Source organism: Caretta caretta, chromosome 4, assembly GCF_965140235.1.
Source record: "Caretta caretta isolate rCarCar2 chromosome 4, rCarCar1.hap1, whole genome shotgun sequence".
In the NCBI taxonomy this organism is placed as follows: Eukaryota; Metazoa; Chordata; order Testudines; family Cheloniidae; genus Caretta; species Caretta caretta.
Window position 1 is genome coordinate 120,512,455 of NC_134209.1, and position 16,844 is coordinate 120,529,298.

The 16,844-nt window shown below is 41.3% G+C and overlaps 1 protein-coding gene across 9 annotated transcripts in view; it reads right to left on the reverse strand.

Moving 5' to 3' along the window:
- SLIT2 (slit guidance ligand 2) overlaps positions 1 to 16,844 on the reverse strand; it is a 422,385-nt gene that overhangs the window by 126,905 nt on the left and 278,636 nt on the right. For all 9 annotated transcript variants that reach the window (XM_075128007.1, XM_075128006.1, XM_048848731.2 and 6 more), the window contains exons 7-9: positions 16,294 to 16,365; positions 12,189 to 12,352; positions 10,352 to 10,490 (exon numbers count right to left, since the gene is read on the reverse strand). In XM_075128007.1, coding sequence (XP_074984108.1) covers positions 10,352 to 10,490; positions 12,189 to 12,352; positions 16,294 to 16,365 — 375 coding nt within the window. The remainder of the gene's footprint in view (positions 1 to 10,351; positions 10,491 to 12,188; positions 12,353 to 16,293; positions 16,366 to 16,844) is intronic.

Sequence of the window (16,844 nt, forward strand, 5' to 3'; positions counted from 1 at the left end):
TCAGTCCCCACAGAAACACAAGAAGAAACTGAGAGTCCCCAAAAGCTTAGGTTTAGTTCACCTAAGTCTCAGTTAGAGTCTTTGATCACCAAATCTATATAGTTTGCTGAGTCTAAAACAACATCTTCCCTCCACTTGCTTATAGGAATCTTCAGTTGTAATCCATGCGGACTATTCCATTGCTGAAATCACTACTAGCCAGTCAGCTGATTAATCAACCACTCAGTTAACGGTATAGATTCATAGAATCATAGAATATAAGGGTTGGAAGGGACCCCAGAAGGTCATCTAGTCCAACCCCCTGCTCGAAGCAGGACCAATTCCCAGTTAAATCATCCCAGCCAGGGCTTTGTCAAGCCTGACTTTAAAAACCTCTAAGGAAGAAGATTCTACCACCTCCGAAGGTAACGCATTCCAGTGTTTCACCACCCTCTTAGTGAAAAAGTTTTTCCTAATATCCAATCTAAACCTCCCCCACTGCAACTTGAGACCATTACTCCTCGTTCTGTCATCTGCTACCATTGAGAACAGTCTAGAGCCATCCTCTTTGGAACCCCCTTTCAGGTAGTTGAAAGCAGCTATCAAATCCCCCCTCATTCTTCTCTTCTGCAGGCTAAACAATCCCAGCTCCCTCAGCCTCTCCTCATAACTCATGTGTTCCAGACCCCTAATCATTTTTGTTGCCCTTCGCTGGACTCTCTCCAATTTATCCACATCCTTCTTGAAGTGTGGGGCCCAAAACTGGACACAGTACTCCAGATGAGGCCTCACTAATGTCGAATAGAGGGGAACGATCACGTCCCTCGATCTGCTCGCTATGCCCCTACTTATACATCCCAAAATGCCATTGGCCTTCTTGGCAACAAGGGCACACTGCTGACTCATATCCAGCTTCTCGTCCACTGTCACCCCTAGGTCCTTTTCCGCAGAACTGCTGCCTAGCCATTCGGTCCCTAGTCTGTAGCTGTGCATTGGGTTCTTCCGTCCTAAGTGCAGGACCCTGCACTTATCCTTATTGAACCTCATCAGATTTCTTTTGGCTCAATCCTCCAATTTGTCTAGGTCCTTCTGTATCCTATCCCTCCCCTCCAGCGTATCTACCACTCCTCCCAGTTTAGTATCATCCGCAAATTTGCTGAGAGTGCAATCCACACCATCCTCCAGATCATTTATGAAGATATTGAACAAAACCGGCCCCAGGACCGACCCTTGGGGCACTCCACTTGATACCGGCTGCCAACTAGACATGGAGCCATTGATCACTACCCGTTGAGCCCGACAATCTAGCCAGCTTTCTACCCACCTTATAGCGCATTCATCCAGCCCATACTTCCTTAACTTGCTGACAAGAATACTGTGGGAGACCGTTCAAAAGCTTTGCTAAAGTCAAGAAACAATACATCCACTGCTTTCCCTTCATCCACAGAACCAGTAATCTCATCATAAAAGGCGATTAGATTAGTCAGGCATGACCTTCCCTTGGTGAATCCATGCTGGCTGTTCCTGATCACTTTCCTCTCATGTAAGTGCTTCAGGATTGATTCTTTGAGGACCTGCTCCATGATTTTTCCAGGGACTGAGGTGAGGCTGACTGGCCTGTAGTTCCCAGGATCCTCCTTCTTCCCTTTTTTAAAGATTGGCACTACATTAGCCTTTTTCCAGTCATCCGGGACTTCCCCCGTTCGCCACGAGTTTTCAAAGATAATGGCCAATGGCTCTGCAATCACAGCCGCCAATTCCTTCAGCACTCTCGGATGCAATTCGTCCGGCCCCATGGACTTGTGCACGTCCAGCTTTTCTAAATAGTCCCTAACCACCTCTATCTCCACAGAGGGCTGGCCATCTCTTCCCCATTTTGCGGTTCAAAGAAAACCGTGCTACAAAATGCTTCACAGTTAGGAACAATAGCCTGCTTTCTGCTCCTGGGCTCAGCTTCTCCCTGTGAATTGTGAGTTCAATCCTTGAGGGGGCCATTTAGGGATCTGGGGCAAAAATTGGGGATTGGTCCTGCTTTGAGCAGGGGGCTGGACTAAATAACCTCCTGAGGTCCCTTCCAACCCTGATATTCTATGATCTGTAGCCTGGGCCTATTGGTACAAATCACAAATACTGTACATATGGGCCCAGTTCTCCTGTCACTGACACTGGTGTAAATCAGGAGTAACTCCATTAAAGTCATTGCAATTATGGCTGAGCGAAATAAGCATTGGTGAGGGTAGACTCAGACCCATGTGTTGCAAAAACTGGGCCTTTTACCAATTGCCAAACATACAAAAAAAACCAAACCAATGACCCAGACACAACTCACTCCGACCTCCCACCAAGGGCTCTCTTAAAGAGATATCTCCCTATTAAGCACATGGGTTACACAACCGTCAGTGGACATGGAGAACAATTGATCATTGTCCTCCTTATAACAGCCCTTAACATATATGAAGACCATTATTCAATGTGTCCCCACCCCTTCCCCTTGACTTTTCTCAAGATGAAACATGTCCAGGTTTTTTGGCCTTTCCTAAGAGATCAGGCTTTCTAAATCTTTTATCATTTTTGTTGCTCTCCTCTGAACTCTCTATTTGTCCATATCTTTCCTAAAGTGAGGTGCCCAGAATTGGACACAGTATTCCAGCTGAGGCCTCACCAGTGCTCCTATGTCTTCCATATGACACTCCTGTTAATACAACCCAGAATGATATTGGCCTATTTTGCAACTGCATCACATTGTTGACTCATTCTCAATTTGTTATCCACTATAACCCACAGAGCCTTTTCAACAGTACTACCACCTTTTGTATTTCCCCATTTTGTAGTTGTGCATTTGATTTTTCCTTCCTAAGTGTTGCACTTTGCACTTGTCTTTACTTAATTTCATGTTGTTTTCAGACCAATTCTCCAATTTGTCAAGGTCATTTTGAATTCTAATCCTATATTACAAAGTGATTGCAACCCCTCCTTGCTTGGTGTCATCCACAAATTTTATAAACATACTGTACTCTCCAAGGGGGTAAATACCACCTTCTGATCCTGCTTGATATTCCCCTACTTACACAGATGTAAACAAGCACCTTGTGTAGCACACAGTGAATGACAGACTCATGGAAGAAGAATAAAAATGCCATCAAAGAGAGGATGAGATAGAAGAATATGAGACTAGGAATAAAGACAGTAAACTGGGAATACTTTGGGAAGAGAAGCCAGGTAGGAAGGTATAAAAATATGGGAACTGACAAATAAAACATCAGAAAGGTTAGCATGTGATAGCTAAACAAATAAGATTTTCAGCACTCACACTGAAAAAGATTCCATACCCCAGAATGAGCAAACTTTATTTTGAAGACCACAATATTCAAGAATTCAGTGATTTTTCATTACACAAAGGAATGAAGTTGAACTCCTGAAATTTCCTCACTACATATATTATGTACTTTGGGACTTTCCCTGCCTTTTCAACAGCAGCTGCTAACAACAATAAAAATACTGCGTTTGACCCCATCCTTCCAACCAAAGGTTGGGGGAAAGCAATTAATTCCCAATTTTGATTGCTTAAATGCTTGTTTACACTTGGCTATGTTTATCACAGCAGGGCATCTTATCAGCCTAAAGTATAACAAAATCCATTCTACTGCAAACTTCTTTATTTTCTCTTCCATTCATACCACTATGCTGAGGAAAGGGATTTTAGGAAAAGTTATCTGATTATGAGTATCAACTAGTTCAAACAAAATAAGAGCCTGACTTTTCATAAATCAGCCCACACCACAAACAGCTTCCTGGCCTACTACTTTGAACATCCTATTACTTACTTTTGAAGATCCAGTGACTAGGAGGTCTAATAGCCTCAGTGCTGGATTTCTACTTTGATTATTTTGATTTTTTAGGAATTTCATATTTTGTCATGTGCCAGAGTGTATCACATACCAAGGAACCCAGAATCACTTCTAGAGAGCATTCTAAGGCATCTAGTGTGGAATATGAGCTGTGAAATGCAACTCAAGGGAGGGAGATCCAGATTACTGGAAAATTTAAATGTGGAAATGGATACCTGTGAAGAGACTTATTGGACATGATAACCTTTGAAAGGGATGCACTCTTTAAAAATTATTATGAAATGGACTTTTTGAGCATTATGAATGATACCTAAGCAGGGAAGAGTAGGGAAGAAGTTGGCAAATAAAACAGCCCTTATAGCTGATACAGTTCAATAGAGAGAACCTTCGCAGAAAAAAAAAAAAAAAAACCAATACGTTTGGTGGAAACTGAAAGAGCTGTGAACTCAAATAAATTTGAACTGTGTTAAATCAAACTGTTTAGGGTAAGTGAATATTGTTATGACTTTCTTACATTAATAAGTGACGTTAAGCAATGAAAGAAACTAACAAGAACCCCATATCTATGAATATTTTGCATGTTTTTTATTGTAAACATGGTTTTCTCTGGCAATTAATATGAATGCAAAAGTTACAGGAATATGCTTACAGGAGATTATTCAGATGAATGGTTTTGTATAGAGTAGATTATTTTGTTATTTAAAATGACCATTTTCAGAGCCTAACTAAAATCACATTAAGTGAAATGGACCTGAAAAGAAAAGCTTAAGAACTTACCACACTATATAATATTCTAGTGGTGCGAGTTTATTTGGATATGAACAGGAATGATGTTACTGATACAGACAGATAAATAAATTAAATAAATATATATACAGACATAATAAAAATTAGGAATTAGATTTATTGGGGCCTTACATACTTAATGTTGGCCTGTGCTCTATGATTCCAGAAAGGGACCAAAGGTCAGATTCATCTGCCATTTTCACCCAAAAGTATTAGGGTTGTCTGGAGAGCAACCGTGCAGCAACCCCAGAGCCATTTGGTACACAATACATAGCTCTACCCCTGATTTAGGATGACAGAAATTTGCTGGGTTCACAGCACTAACCTTTGTAACAATTCCTGTCACACAAAAAGGTACAGCCAAGGTCACTCAGACAAAAGTACATCCATTAGTTTGCTTCTTTTTCTTTGCACAGAAAGGCAATTCCTTAGTTGCTAGCTCAGGGAACTAGTTTATAACAAATTATACAGATTTAGAGCTTCCAGTTTCAAATATTCAGTTTAGTATTCTATCGAAAGTTCTTTTCAGTATTTAGGTAACAGATTAATTTAGCATGCCCTTGGAAATAAATGTAAAAGTGTCAGTGTGGAATTTACACGGTAATATGTTAAAACTATGTCATCTGATTATATAAAACAAGGTAGATACAAACATAATAAATAATAACAACAATAATAATACCTAGCTCTTATATAGTGCTTTTCATCAGTAGATCTGCAAGTACTTTATAAAGGTCAGTATCACTATCCCCATTTTGCAGATGAGGAAATTGAGGTTTAGAGAGGAAAAGGGACTTTCCCAAACAGAAGGCCAGTGGCAGAGCTGGGAATAGAATCCAGCTCTGCTGGGTCCCAACCCAGTGCCTTATCCATGTATATTATATATAAGAAAAATAAAATCTTAGTGTTATTAAACCTCAGTTTATAATTTAACTCAAAAACATCAGGGATGCTCTTATTGGAATAATTTCTTTAAAGCTACTTATCTTTATGTTATTTGACAAGTTTAATCAGGACCTAGAATTTCAGGTGTTTACTTAAATTGTTCATTGCATCTATTCTCTATGCATGTTAAAGAATAAATAAAATAATTTCAGTGATATTAATGCAGGCCACCAAACTGGGCATGGCAATTACACTGGATACACAAATGTCATATGATTTCTTCACAAACAAGTCTTCTCAACCACTCAGGAGTCTTATAGCCTGAACTTTCTATCTTATCTCCCATACTGCCAAATGTGCCCTGATAAACATGGACTTACTGGCCTACAAACTCCCTCAGTTCAAAAAAGTGTGTAAGGAGGATACTAGTTGAAACAATAATTAAAAACAGAATTATAAAAACACCTATAGGAACATGATGAAATACAGACAAAAACAACAGCAAAACATCTGTGAATGAAAATAATCTAATTTAATGGATTTCTTTGAGTGAGACAATAAAATAATGGTGAAGAAAGAACCATTTGCTGTAATTTATTTGGATTTTCAAAAAGCCCAGGTCCCTTAAAAGAGCCTTACAAGCCTCTAATAACTAAGCAGTCACTGGGCAAAGAGTAAAGTCATGGCATGGATCTGAAACTGGCTAAGAAAATATATGAATAAAGGCAGGGGTGAAAGTAATATTAAATTCTTACTGGTATGGGGGCTGGCTCTGGCCCCCAGACGGGGCGGGGCCTCAGGCAGGAGGAGTGGGGCCTCAGGCAGAAGGGGTGGGGCCTCGGGCAGAAGGGGTGGGGCTGAGGGGTCAGCCCCCCTCAGCTAGCCCATCTGCGCTGCCTGGCCCCTGCTGCCCATAGCTCGGCAGCAATTTAAAAGGGTATGGGGATCTGGCCACTGCCACAGTAGCAGCAGCGGTGGACAGGAGCCCAGGGATCTTTTAAATTGCCATCCCCGGGGAAGCTGCCCCTCCCCATCCGTCGGCTGCCTTGGGGGGGCGGGAGGCAAAAGGGGCAGCGATGTTAAAGCAGTGCGTACGGGCTGGTGCCAGCTTCCTACCAGTACACCGTACTGGCCCACTTTCACCCCTGAATAAAGGATCACTTTTCATTGTGGGAAAAGGTTAATACTGCGATGTTACAAGACTACATACTAGAATCATGGTTAAATATATTATCAATTATATATATATATATATATATATATATACACCAAAAAACTATGTGCTGGGTGTGTGTATATATATATATATATATATATATATACACACACCAAAAAACTATGTGCTGGGTCCACAGGTTAGCTGGGTGGTGTGGGGTAGGAATGGAGCCCAGCCCACTTCTCTCTCTTCCCCCTCCTGCCCCATGTGTTGCCCCCAGAATGGAAGATGGACAGGGCTGCTGGGCCACAAGCTAGATAGGGGGAATTATGGGAACCAGCTCACTTCTCTTCCCCCTCTCTCTTCCCTGACAGTATGGGTATAAATGTATGGGTATAAATGTAGGCTGTCCAGACATGAGGTTCAAAATGGAAAATGTTGACAATGGGATCCAATACCCAGTGCTATTAGCTGAGGGCATTCATTGCTCATAGAATCATAGAACCGGAAGGGACCTCGAGAGGTCATCTAGTCCAGTCCCCTGCACTCATGGCAGGACTAAGTATTATCTACACCATTATTGACAGATGTTTGTCTAACCTGCTCTTAAAAATCTCCAATGATGGAGATTCCACAACCTCCCTAAGCAATTTATTCCAGTGCTTAACCACCATGACAGCTAGGAAGTTTTTCCTAATGTCCAACCTAAACCTCCCTTGCTGCAATTTAAGCCCATTGCTTCTTGTCCTATCCTCAGAGGTTAAGGAATTTTTTTTCTCTTCCCCCTCTTTGTAACAACCTTTTATGTACTTGAAAACTGTTATCATGTCCCCTCTCTGTTTTCTCTTTTCCAGACTAAACAAACCCAATTTTTTCAATCTTCCCTCATAAGTCATGTTTTCTAGACCTTTAATCATTTTTGTTGCTCTTCTCTGGACTCTCTCCACATCCTTTATTTATTTATCCACATCCTTCCTGAAATGTCAGGTTTCAGAGTAACAGCCGTGTTAGTCTGTATTCGCAAAAAGAAAAGGAGTACTTGTGGCACCTTAGAGACTAACTAATTTATTTGAGCATAAGCTTTTGTGAGCTACAGATCACTTCATCGGATGCATACTGTGGAAAGTGTAGAAGATCTTTTTATACACACAAAGCATGAAAAAATACCTTCCCCCACCCCACTCTCCTGCTGGTAATAGCTTATCTAAAGTGATCACTCTCCTTACAATGTGTATGATAATCAAAGTGGGCCATTTCCAGCACAAATCCTGGTTTATAACATTCATAAACCAGTCAGAGAACACTTCAATCTCTCTGGTCACGCGATTACAGACATGAAAGTTGCGATATTACAATAAAAAAACTTCAAATCGAGACTCCAGCAACAAACTGTTGAATTGGAATTCATTTGCAAATTGGATACAATTAACTTAGGCTTGACTAGAGACTGGGAGTGGCTAAGTCATTGTGCAAGGTAACCTATTTCCCCTTGTTTTTTCCTACCCCCCCTCCTCCTCAGATGTTCTTATTAAACCCTGGATTTGTGCTGGAAATGGCCCACCTTGATTATCATACACATTGTAAGGAGAGTGATCACTTTAGATAAGCTATTACCAGCAGGAGAGTGGGTTTGTGTGTGGGGGGGGGGGGGGTGAGAAAACCTGGATTTGTGTTGGAAATGGCCCACCTTGATCTTCTTCCTGAAATGTGGTGCCCAGAACTAGACACAATACTCCAGTTGAGGACTAATCAGAGTGGAGTAGAGTGGAAGAATTACTTCTCGTGTCTTGCTTACAACACTCCTGCTCATACATCCCAGAATGATTTTTGCTTTTTTTGCAACAGTGTTACACTGTTGACTCATATTTAGCTTGTGCTCCACTATGACCCCCAGATCCCTTTCTGCAGTACTCTTTCCAAGGCAGCCATTTCCCACTTTAGAAAATCATAGATCATAGAATCCCAGGGTTGGAAGGGACATGAGGAGGCCACCTAGTCCAACCCCCTGCTCAAAGCAGGACCAATCCCCAATTTTTGCCCCATAACCCAAATGGCCCCCTCAAGGACTGAACTCACAACCCTTGGTTTAGCAGGCCAATGCTCAAACCACTGAGCTATCCCTCCCGCCCCACACACTTTGTATGTGTGCAATTGATTGTTCCTTCCTGTGAGGTCCCACTCAACTAAATATTTTCTGTATAGGGACCTAGACAAATTAGAGGATTGGGCCAAAAGAAATCTGATGGGTTCAACAAAGACAAGTGCAGAGTTCTGCACTTAGGACAGAAGAATCCTATGCACCGCTACAGACTAGGGACTGAATGGCTAGGCAGCAGTTCTGCAGAAAAGGACCTAAGAGTTACAGTGGATGAGAAGCTAGATATGAGTCAACAGCATGCCCTTGTTGCCAAAAAAACTAACGGCATTTTGGGCTGTATAAGTAGGGACACTGCCAGCAGATGGAGGGATGTGATCGTTCCCCTCTATTTGACATTGGTGAGGCTTCATCTGGAGTACTGTGTCCAGTTTTGGGCCCCACACTACAAGAAGGATGTGGAAAAATTGGAAAGCATCCAGTGGAGGGCAACAAAAATGATTAGGGGACTGGAACACATGACTTATGAGGAGAGGCTGAGGGAACTGGGATTGTTTAGTCCGCAGAAGAGAAGAATGAGGGGAGATTTGATAGCTGCTTTCAACTACTTGAAAGGGGGTTCCAAAGAGGATGGACCTAGATTGTTCTCAGTGGTAGCAGATGACAGAACAAGGAGTAATGGTCTCAAGTTGCAGTGGGGGAGGTTTAGGATGGATATTAGGAAAAACTTTTTCACTAGAAGGGTGGTGAAGCACTGGAATGCGTTACCTGGGGAGGTGGTAGAATCTCCTTCCTTAGAGGTTTTTAAGGTCAGGCTTGACAAAGCCCTGGCTGGGATGATTTAGTTGGGGATTGGTCCTGCTTTGAGCAGGGGGTTGGACTAGATGACCTTCTGATGTCCCTTCCAACCCTGATATTCTATGATTCCATGATGACTCTGTGTCAGCCAACTGAATTAAGTTTTGTAATTTATACAAACCAAATTCTGATATTAAAAGTAGTTTTATATTCCAAAAATACTCATCCTTTATAACATATGAAAAGTTAAGCCACCTTAACAGTACATACTATCTACTCCTCCCCCACAGACACATCTTTTATCGCTACTACAACTACAACACAGACCACATTCCTCGACCTTAAATCTGCCCTCTAAATTTGCCCTTTTGAGGATACTCCTTTACCAGCTACTTATTCCAGCACAACTGGCTGTGGATATTTGGTGTAGTGATTTATTGCACTGCGAATAGATCGTTTGTTAAAAGGGATGACTGAAGGAAGGCATCCAACGAGGCAAAGGTACGGTTGTGGTGTGTTGTCTGTGTTGAAAGGCCACTTAGGTGTAGAAAACACATCATTTATACCCCATCTTAAGACCATTCTGATTGCAATAGTTTGTGACTAGTGTCCCTGTAATGAACCTATAACTGAAAATACAAGACTATAACAAATGGTTTCCTATACACCAAATATTACTATTTCTGGTACATTCCAAAACACTCTTCCCATACAGTATATTACTTACCACAGCAAATAAATATAAGTAGATAGAGGGAACACTACATTTCTGCAAGTTAATGGCAAAAAAGCAAGATAACCTACATTTCAGTAATAGTTTCTGGAAGATTGGTTGGGATCTCAGTAAGGCCTTTCCCACGACAGTCAACGATGTTGTTACTACAGGTACATGCAGTAGGACAATGCAAGACACTGCAGGAAGGAGCCATAAAAGACTGATGACCTGGAACAGAAAACAAATTGCTTCTTCTAAAACTACAGAATAGTCAAATAGAAGAATTCTAGATAATTCCAACAGTGAACAATCCTATTTCTCCCTTCCTTACAAAATAACAGACAGAGCTCTTAGAATAAACATGGTTACAAAATCAGTTACTTTGAGTTACATTAATTAATCTCAATAATACCTAAATGTTGAACTAACTTGAAGAGCATGGAAGAGAAAATTCAGATTTACAGTTTTAACTCTTTCTCAGGAGGGTGAGAACTGGGGAGGTGTTTTTGTTTTTGAAAGTTGGGGAAAATTTTGCAACCCAAAGAAAATAAGTTGATGGCCCACTTTGGAATCATGACTTTAAGACCAACATGTCCTTCTCTATTCTCTAATGTCATATTTTCACCTAGGAAGTTGCTCTACTCGCAGTTATAAACTAATTGCTCTGCATGTTCAGTATTTCAGACTTTAACTGATCCATTTTTAAAATTACACTAACAAAAAAGTCTTGCCTTTTGAGATAGCAGTTTACAATATCTAAATTTCAGCTTTATTCTGGAGTTACAAGAGAGCAAACAGGCAACGAAAACTAATATACCTATGCTACTGTTGTTACACTCCTAATGTAAAAAAATATTCAAATTGATTTTATTAAATAAAAATAAATTGATCCAGGGCTAAGACATGTATATCAAGGTGCAATAAATCCCCCAAAATAGGGATTTACAATGGGAATGTTCACATATATCCACTTAAAGACAAATTCTCAGGTGTACGAACAGGGTTCCACTGGGATCCCTGCACACGCACCCAAAGGCAGAATTTGTGGAGCAAGGAGGCATTATACTCAAGTTAGCAATGCACTCATTAAGCCTTAGTCCTACAGGCTTTGTGTGGATGGATCCTGGTGCTTGTGTGGTGTTCTGTTGTCATCAATGGGGCTCTGCTGGACACAAAGGTCTGCCTGCATGGTAAAACTTGCAGATCAAGGCCTAAATACTGCAGATACAGTTGTACATATGCTATTGTTCTTAAGAATTTGGGGAACCAGAAACATTAACTAAAGTTTACAGATATTTTTCAATCCAAGTCTAAAACTATTAAAAAAAGAAACATGAACTTGCCTTCTTCCTCATCTATGAATAAAGGGGAAAAAATGAATAAAGAAAAAGTGGTTAGTACTGAACTGTTAGTCATTTCATTATTTCACTTCAGAAAACAACCAGAGTTGCTAAAGCATAGAAATAGTATTCCAAAAGGGGTTCTTTTGGGAGTGGGGAGTTTATGAAAACTGTGGAAAATACTGAAGCAGGGAACAAAGAGCCTGTAAATTAAAAAGAACAGAGAGTCATTCCATATAGAAAGCTTCCTGATGGTCTCAAAATGTACATTTGGATTTCATTTTCATAGGCACCCATCACCAAAAATTTGTTTTTAGAAAGGTATGCATATAGTGTATATAGTGTTTCTATGTATTTTGTGTGTGTGAATGTATATATGTGAATCATTTACATAAAGTACATAGGAACACAGTTACCCACATTAGACCCATGTATATTGCCAAAATACCTGAACAGGTTTTCAAAGAAGTTGTTTAAATTCTGTAGAGCTAGAAACAGCATACAGCGCATATCATTACAATCTCTGTTAAACTGGTGTTAAACATGCATTAAATCAGAGCTCTGTTGCAGAATTTGTTTCCCTTACCACTGCAGACAAATTCTCGTTTTTGAACCTCTGCTACATTGTGTCCCCTCAGGTGGGATGGGCCCATACACTGTGTGTACAGGCCAACTCGGGGTCGCTGCCGCAGCCAATCAGATAGCCAGGCCAGGTGGCAATCACAGTAGAGGTTATTGGAGTGAAGTCGACTGAATGAGAGGAAACAAGTCAATATGTTTAAATTAGCAAAAAACCTGAGTGACAGAGTTTTACAGATCTGGAAGATTTACTAATAAGAAGTCCTAATGAGGAATCGATCTTTTAAATTTTTCATTTGAAGCTGGAGACTCATGTAGCTTTATTTATTAACATTTAAGTAGCAAAAAGGCTACTTTTTAGGTTGGTCTAATTAGTTTAATAAGAAACTAGGTTTGCTATCACAAAATTGAGTATCTACAGTTTCTTCCCTCTCTCCTAAAAGAGAAACGCAAAAACACCAGAGTTTGAAAACAACTTTTGAATTATTTAGCTTAGCTCTGTACAGAAGGCCAATAAATCAAAAAAGTCTAAAGAAAACTGGTTTATTACAGTAATATACTGACAACAAAAAAAGTTAATAGAAGATTTGGCTTCCAATTAGAGATATCAGTAAGTCTGGCTGTTATTAGTCTCTATAGAAACTACTTGCAAAATCCTTTTAGCAGGTCATATTCATTTTGCTGCTGAACAAGACAGAATAATAATGCAATATAAAACACCTTCTTTCACATCCCTTCCTGATTTTCTCTCCTTTTGTTTAATTACAGAAAAGGGGATTAGCTACTTTTGGCTCCTAGGGACCCACATTCAAAGCAATGCCTGAAATTAAAAGACCAAATGGCAGTGAACAAATGGCAGTGAGTGAAGGAATTAAGTAAGTTGCCTCTCTGTTGGCAGAGACCTACAAAAGATCATGGCTCCTTGCCAAGTGCCAAAAAGCACTTTGCCATTGATAAAATATCAGACAAATGTATTCACTAAATTAGGTAAATTACTTCAGCCTGGATTTTATGTTTTTTTCAAACTAAAGAAAAGGACATTCAAATCTATAAATCAAACCTTACTCCGAGAATCCTCCATAACAGAGTAATATCATTTTAGTCCTTTTTAGCTAATGTGCTCAGTTCTAAGCAAATAATTGTAATGGATATTAAAAAAATAGAACTCAGCCGAGAAAGCTAATTAACCCAACAAAAACCCATTTAAGTAACATCAAGGCTGTGGAAACAGCCAACAAAAGCAAGATGATTTAATTGATTCTTATTTCCATTCATAGAGGACTAACAATTAAAGTTAAAACTGATGTACTTTCCTTAACTATTTTTATGATGTGTGGGTATTGTAGCAGAGAGATACAGCATACAATATGATACAAACAATACATAGCCACCACTGGGTAAGGACATAGTGTCTGATTCTGCACTCGCTTACATCAGTGCAAACCCAACAGTAACGTCATTGAAGGCAATGCAGTTACACGTGTATTATCAGTGTAAGTGGGATTAGAGTGACAAATCTCTCTTTTGAATTGTCCTCTGGCTATTTATTGTTACAGCTAAATGTCACAGTTATGATGGAGGACATTCCATGTTGACTTTCTTTTGTTTATATAATAAATTTTAAGATGAACCATCCCACAAAAATCTTTATGCAAGTTTGCAAAAGACTAAAATCACTCTTATACTCTATTGCCTAAATGCTACTTGTACTTAAGAAGTTGAAATAAAGTTTAAGTAAATATATATAGTGAGGTATTTATTAAACCAATACACACTTATGCCTTCAGGTGTCCATAGGGTTGCCAACTTTCTAATTGCACAAAACCTAACACCCCTTCCCTGCCCTGCCCCTTCTCTGAGGCCCTGCCCGCATTCACTCCATCCTCCCTCCCTCCATCGCTCACTCTCCCCCACCCTCACTCACTTTCACGGGGTTGGGCAGGAGTTTGGGGTGTGGGAGGGGGTGAGGGCTCTGGCTGGGGGTGTGAGAGTAGAAGAGGGCTCTGGCTGGGGGTGTGGGCTCTGAGGTGGGGTTGGAGATTAGGGGTGCAGGAGAGGGCTCCAGACTGGGTCCGAGGGGTTCGGAGTGAGGGAAGGTGCTCAGGGCTGGGACAGGGGGTTGGAGTGCCAGAGGGGATGCAGGGTCTGGGGTGGGACCAGGGATGAGGGGTTTGGGGTGCAGGAAGGGGCTCAGGGCTGGGGCAGGGAGTTGGGGTGCAGAGTGAACAGGAGATTGGGGTGTGGGAAGGGGCTCCAGCTGGGGTGTGGACTCTGGGGTGAGGCCAAGGATGAGGGGTTTGAGGTGAAGGAGGGGGCTCAGGGCTGGGGCAGGAGGGTAGTGTGCAGACTCTGGGAGAGAGTTAAGGTGCGCGAGGGGGTTCCAACCTGGGGCATAGGGTTGGGGTGCGGGAGGGAGTTCAGGCGCTTACCTTAGGCGTCTCCTGGTCAGCAGTGCAGCGGGGCTAAAGCAGGCTCCCTGCCTACCCTAGCTCCCTGCGGCTCCTGGAAGCAGCCAGCATGTCCTGCTCCCCCTAAGCGGATATGCCAGGCCACTCTGCGTGCTGCCCGTGCTCACAGGCGCCGCACCTGCAGTGCCCATTGGCCACGGTTCCCGACCAATTGGAGCTGCGGAGCCGGCACCGGGGAGCAGGGGCAGCACACAGAGCTTCCCTGATTGCCCCTTCACCTAGGGGCCGCAGGGACATGCTGGCCACTTCCGGCAACTGCGTGAAGCCAGGGCAGGCAGGGAGCCTGCCTTAGCCCTGCTGAGCCGCCGACCAGGAGCCTTGTGAGATAAGCGCCTGCACCCTAAACCTGGTCGAAAACCAGATGCTTGGCAACCCTAGATGCACAGTCAGAATACATTATAAATACAACACGGACTACTTGCAGTCCATGGACCACAGAGTTTAAGAACCACTGGACGAACCTAGGACCTGATCTTGAGTATACTTTACACAGGTGACTAAAGTATACTAAAAAATACTTGAGTAACTTTACACAGGTGACTACGCCCACTGATTTCCAAAATGGCTTCCATATAAAAGAATAAAATAAATAAAAATAAATGAAATCAAGGCCATTTTGGGCTATACAAGTACTATCCATGGGCCTTTATTGACCTTTTTTTGTTTTCAAGCAAGCATCCCATTTACTTTCAATTTTGCTCATCTTTCACTTCCATTGGGAGTTCTGCCTGGAGAGGGAGCTCAGGATTAAGCCCTAAAATATTATATTATTAATTATAATAATTATTACTATTATTATTTAAAAACAATTGCATGTTTTAAAAAAGGCAATCCTTAGTTTTTGCATAAATTTTAAAAAAGGCTAGAACTTGCATGAACAGTTTCTTTGTTTCATTTTAGTAGCCTGAAGCATATGCTTATGTTTCAGTCGTAACTGCTAAAAATTGGGGCCTTAATGTAAATGCTGACACAACCTTAATTAAAACAGCACTACCAGTTGATGCTATAATTTTTTGTTACAAAGAATGTTGGAGAGCCAGTTTAGTTTAATTAGGTCTGCTAGCAGTGCAGTCATAAACATTTCCCATTTATCACATCTGACAGCCAATCAAAGATTCTTCCATATTCTTAAATGAAATGTGACCTATTGAATAGCTCAAAGTAAAACAATTTTGTTCACTTTCAAAAGCACCTATTCTTAGATATAATTATAATGTGCAGAATAGTCTCCACCTTCTTCTCTAGATAGTGAAACTCATGTATGGTGTGGAGAGCATTGCTGCAATTTGTGACAGGATAGAGAAATGGCCATGGCAGCTGCATTTCTGTTGATCCAGTGGCCCCAACAGCCTGCATAACTGACAAAAGGATTTCTAGTTCATGGGTCTCACTTACTGCCCTTGGCTTGTGGGGGTTTGTTAATTTCACCTCGAAGATCCCTCTGCAACTGACTCACATAGTGCCGTTATGCTGCTGGAGTGGATCTCAATCTAGAGATCGTTGAGTTGCACTTTTCCCCTTTCTTGCCCACAAATCCATCTTGATGCCTTTTCAGAACCACTAGCAAAACTTGTGTAGAAATAGAGAAGTGGTGAACACACTAGATTAACAGAACAGACAGCTATTGTCATCGGGACTACTTACAAGGTTCTGAGTTTGGGCATGTGGTTGAAACTTGCCACTGAAAGTCGAGTGATGTTGTTATTGTTGAGAGTGCTGCAAAACACAAAAAGATTCAACTTAGCATGCTGTAGTTATCAGGATTCCAGATATTGTCCAAAAATTTACGAAGAAAATCAGATGGTATTACTTGAGATACAAATTTGCTATGATTTTGCAGAAAATACAGCTAGTGCACAATGTCGGGGCCTGCTCTTTAAAATCGGGATTTCAGGAAAAGAGTGTTTACACCTGTGAGTTTACACCATGTGAGCCGCCTTGGCTGCCAATGGATTCCAGATGAAGTGTTGGCATTTGACCCTTATGTCCCAAATGATTCAAACCCTAGCTACCTGAGAGGCTGTCTCCCTCTCCAGTCATTGCACATGTTGAGATCATCTGAGGTATTAAAGGTGGGAATGCCATCCTAGCATAAAGCAGGAGACAGCTGGTGGCAGGATATTCTCAGGGAGGGATCCCTGGTTCTGGAATTCAATTCACTCTCTGGTTCCTCAGGACCCAGATGTGATGACTTT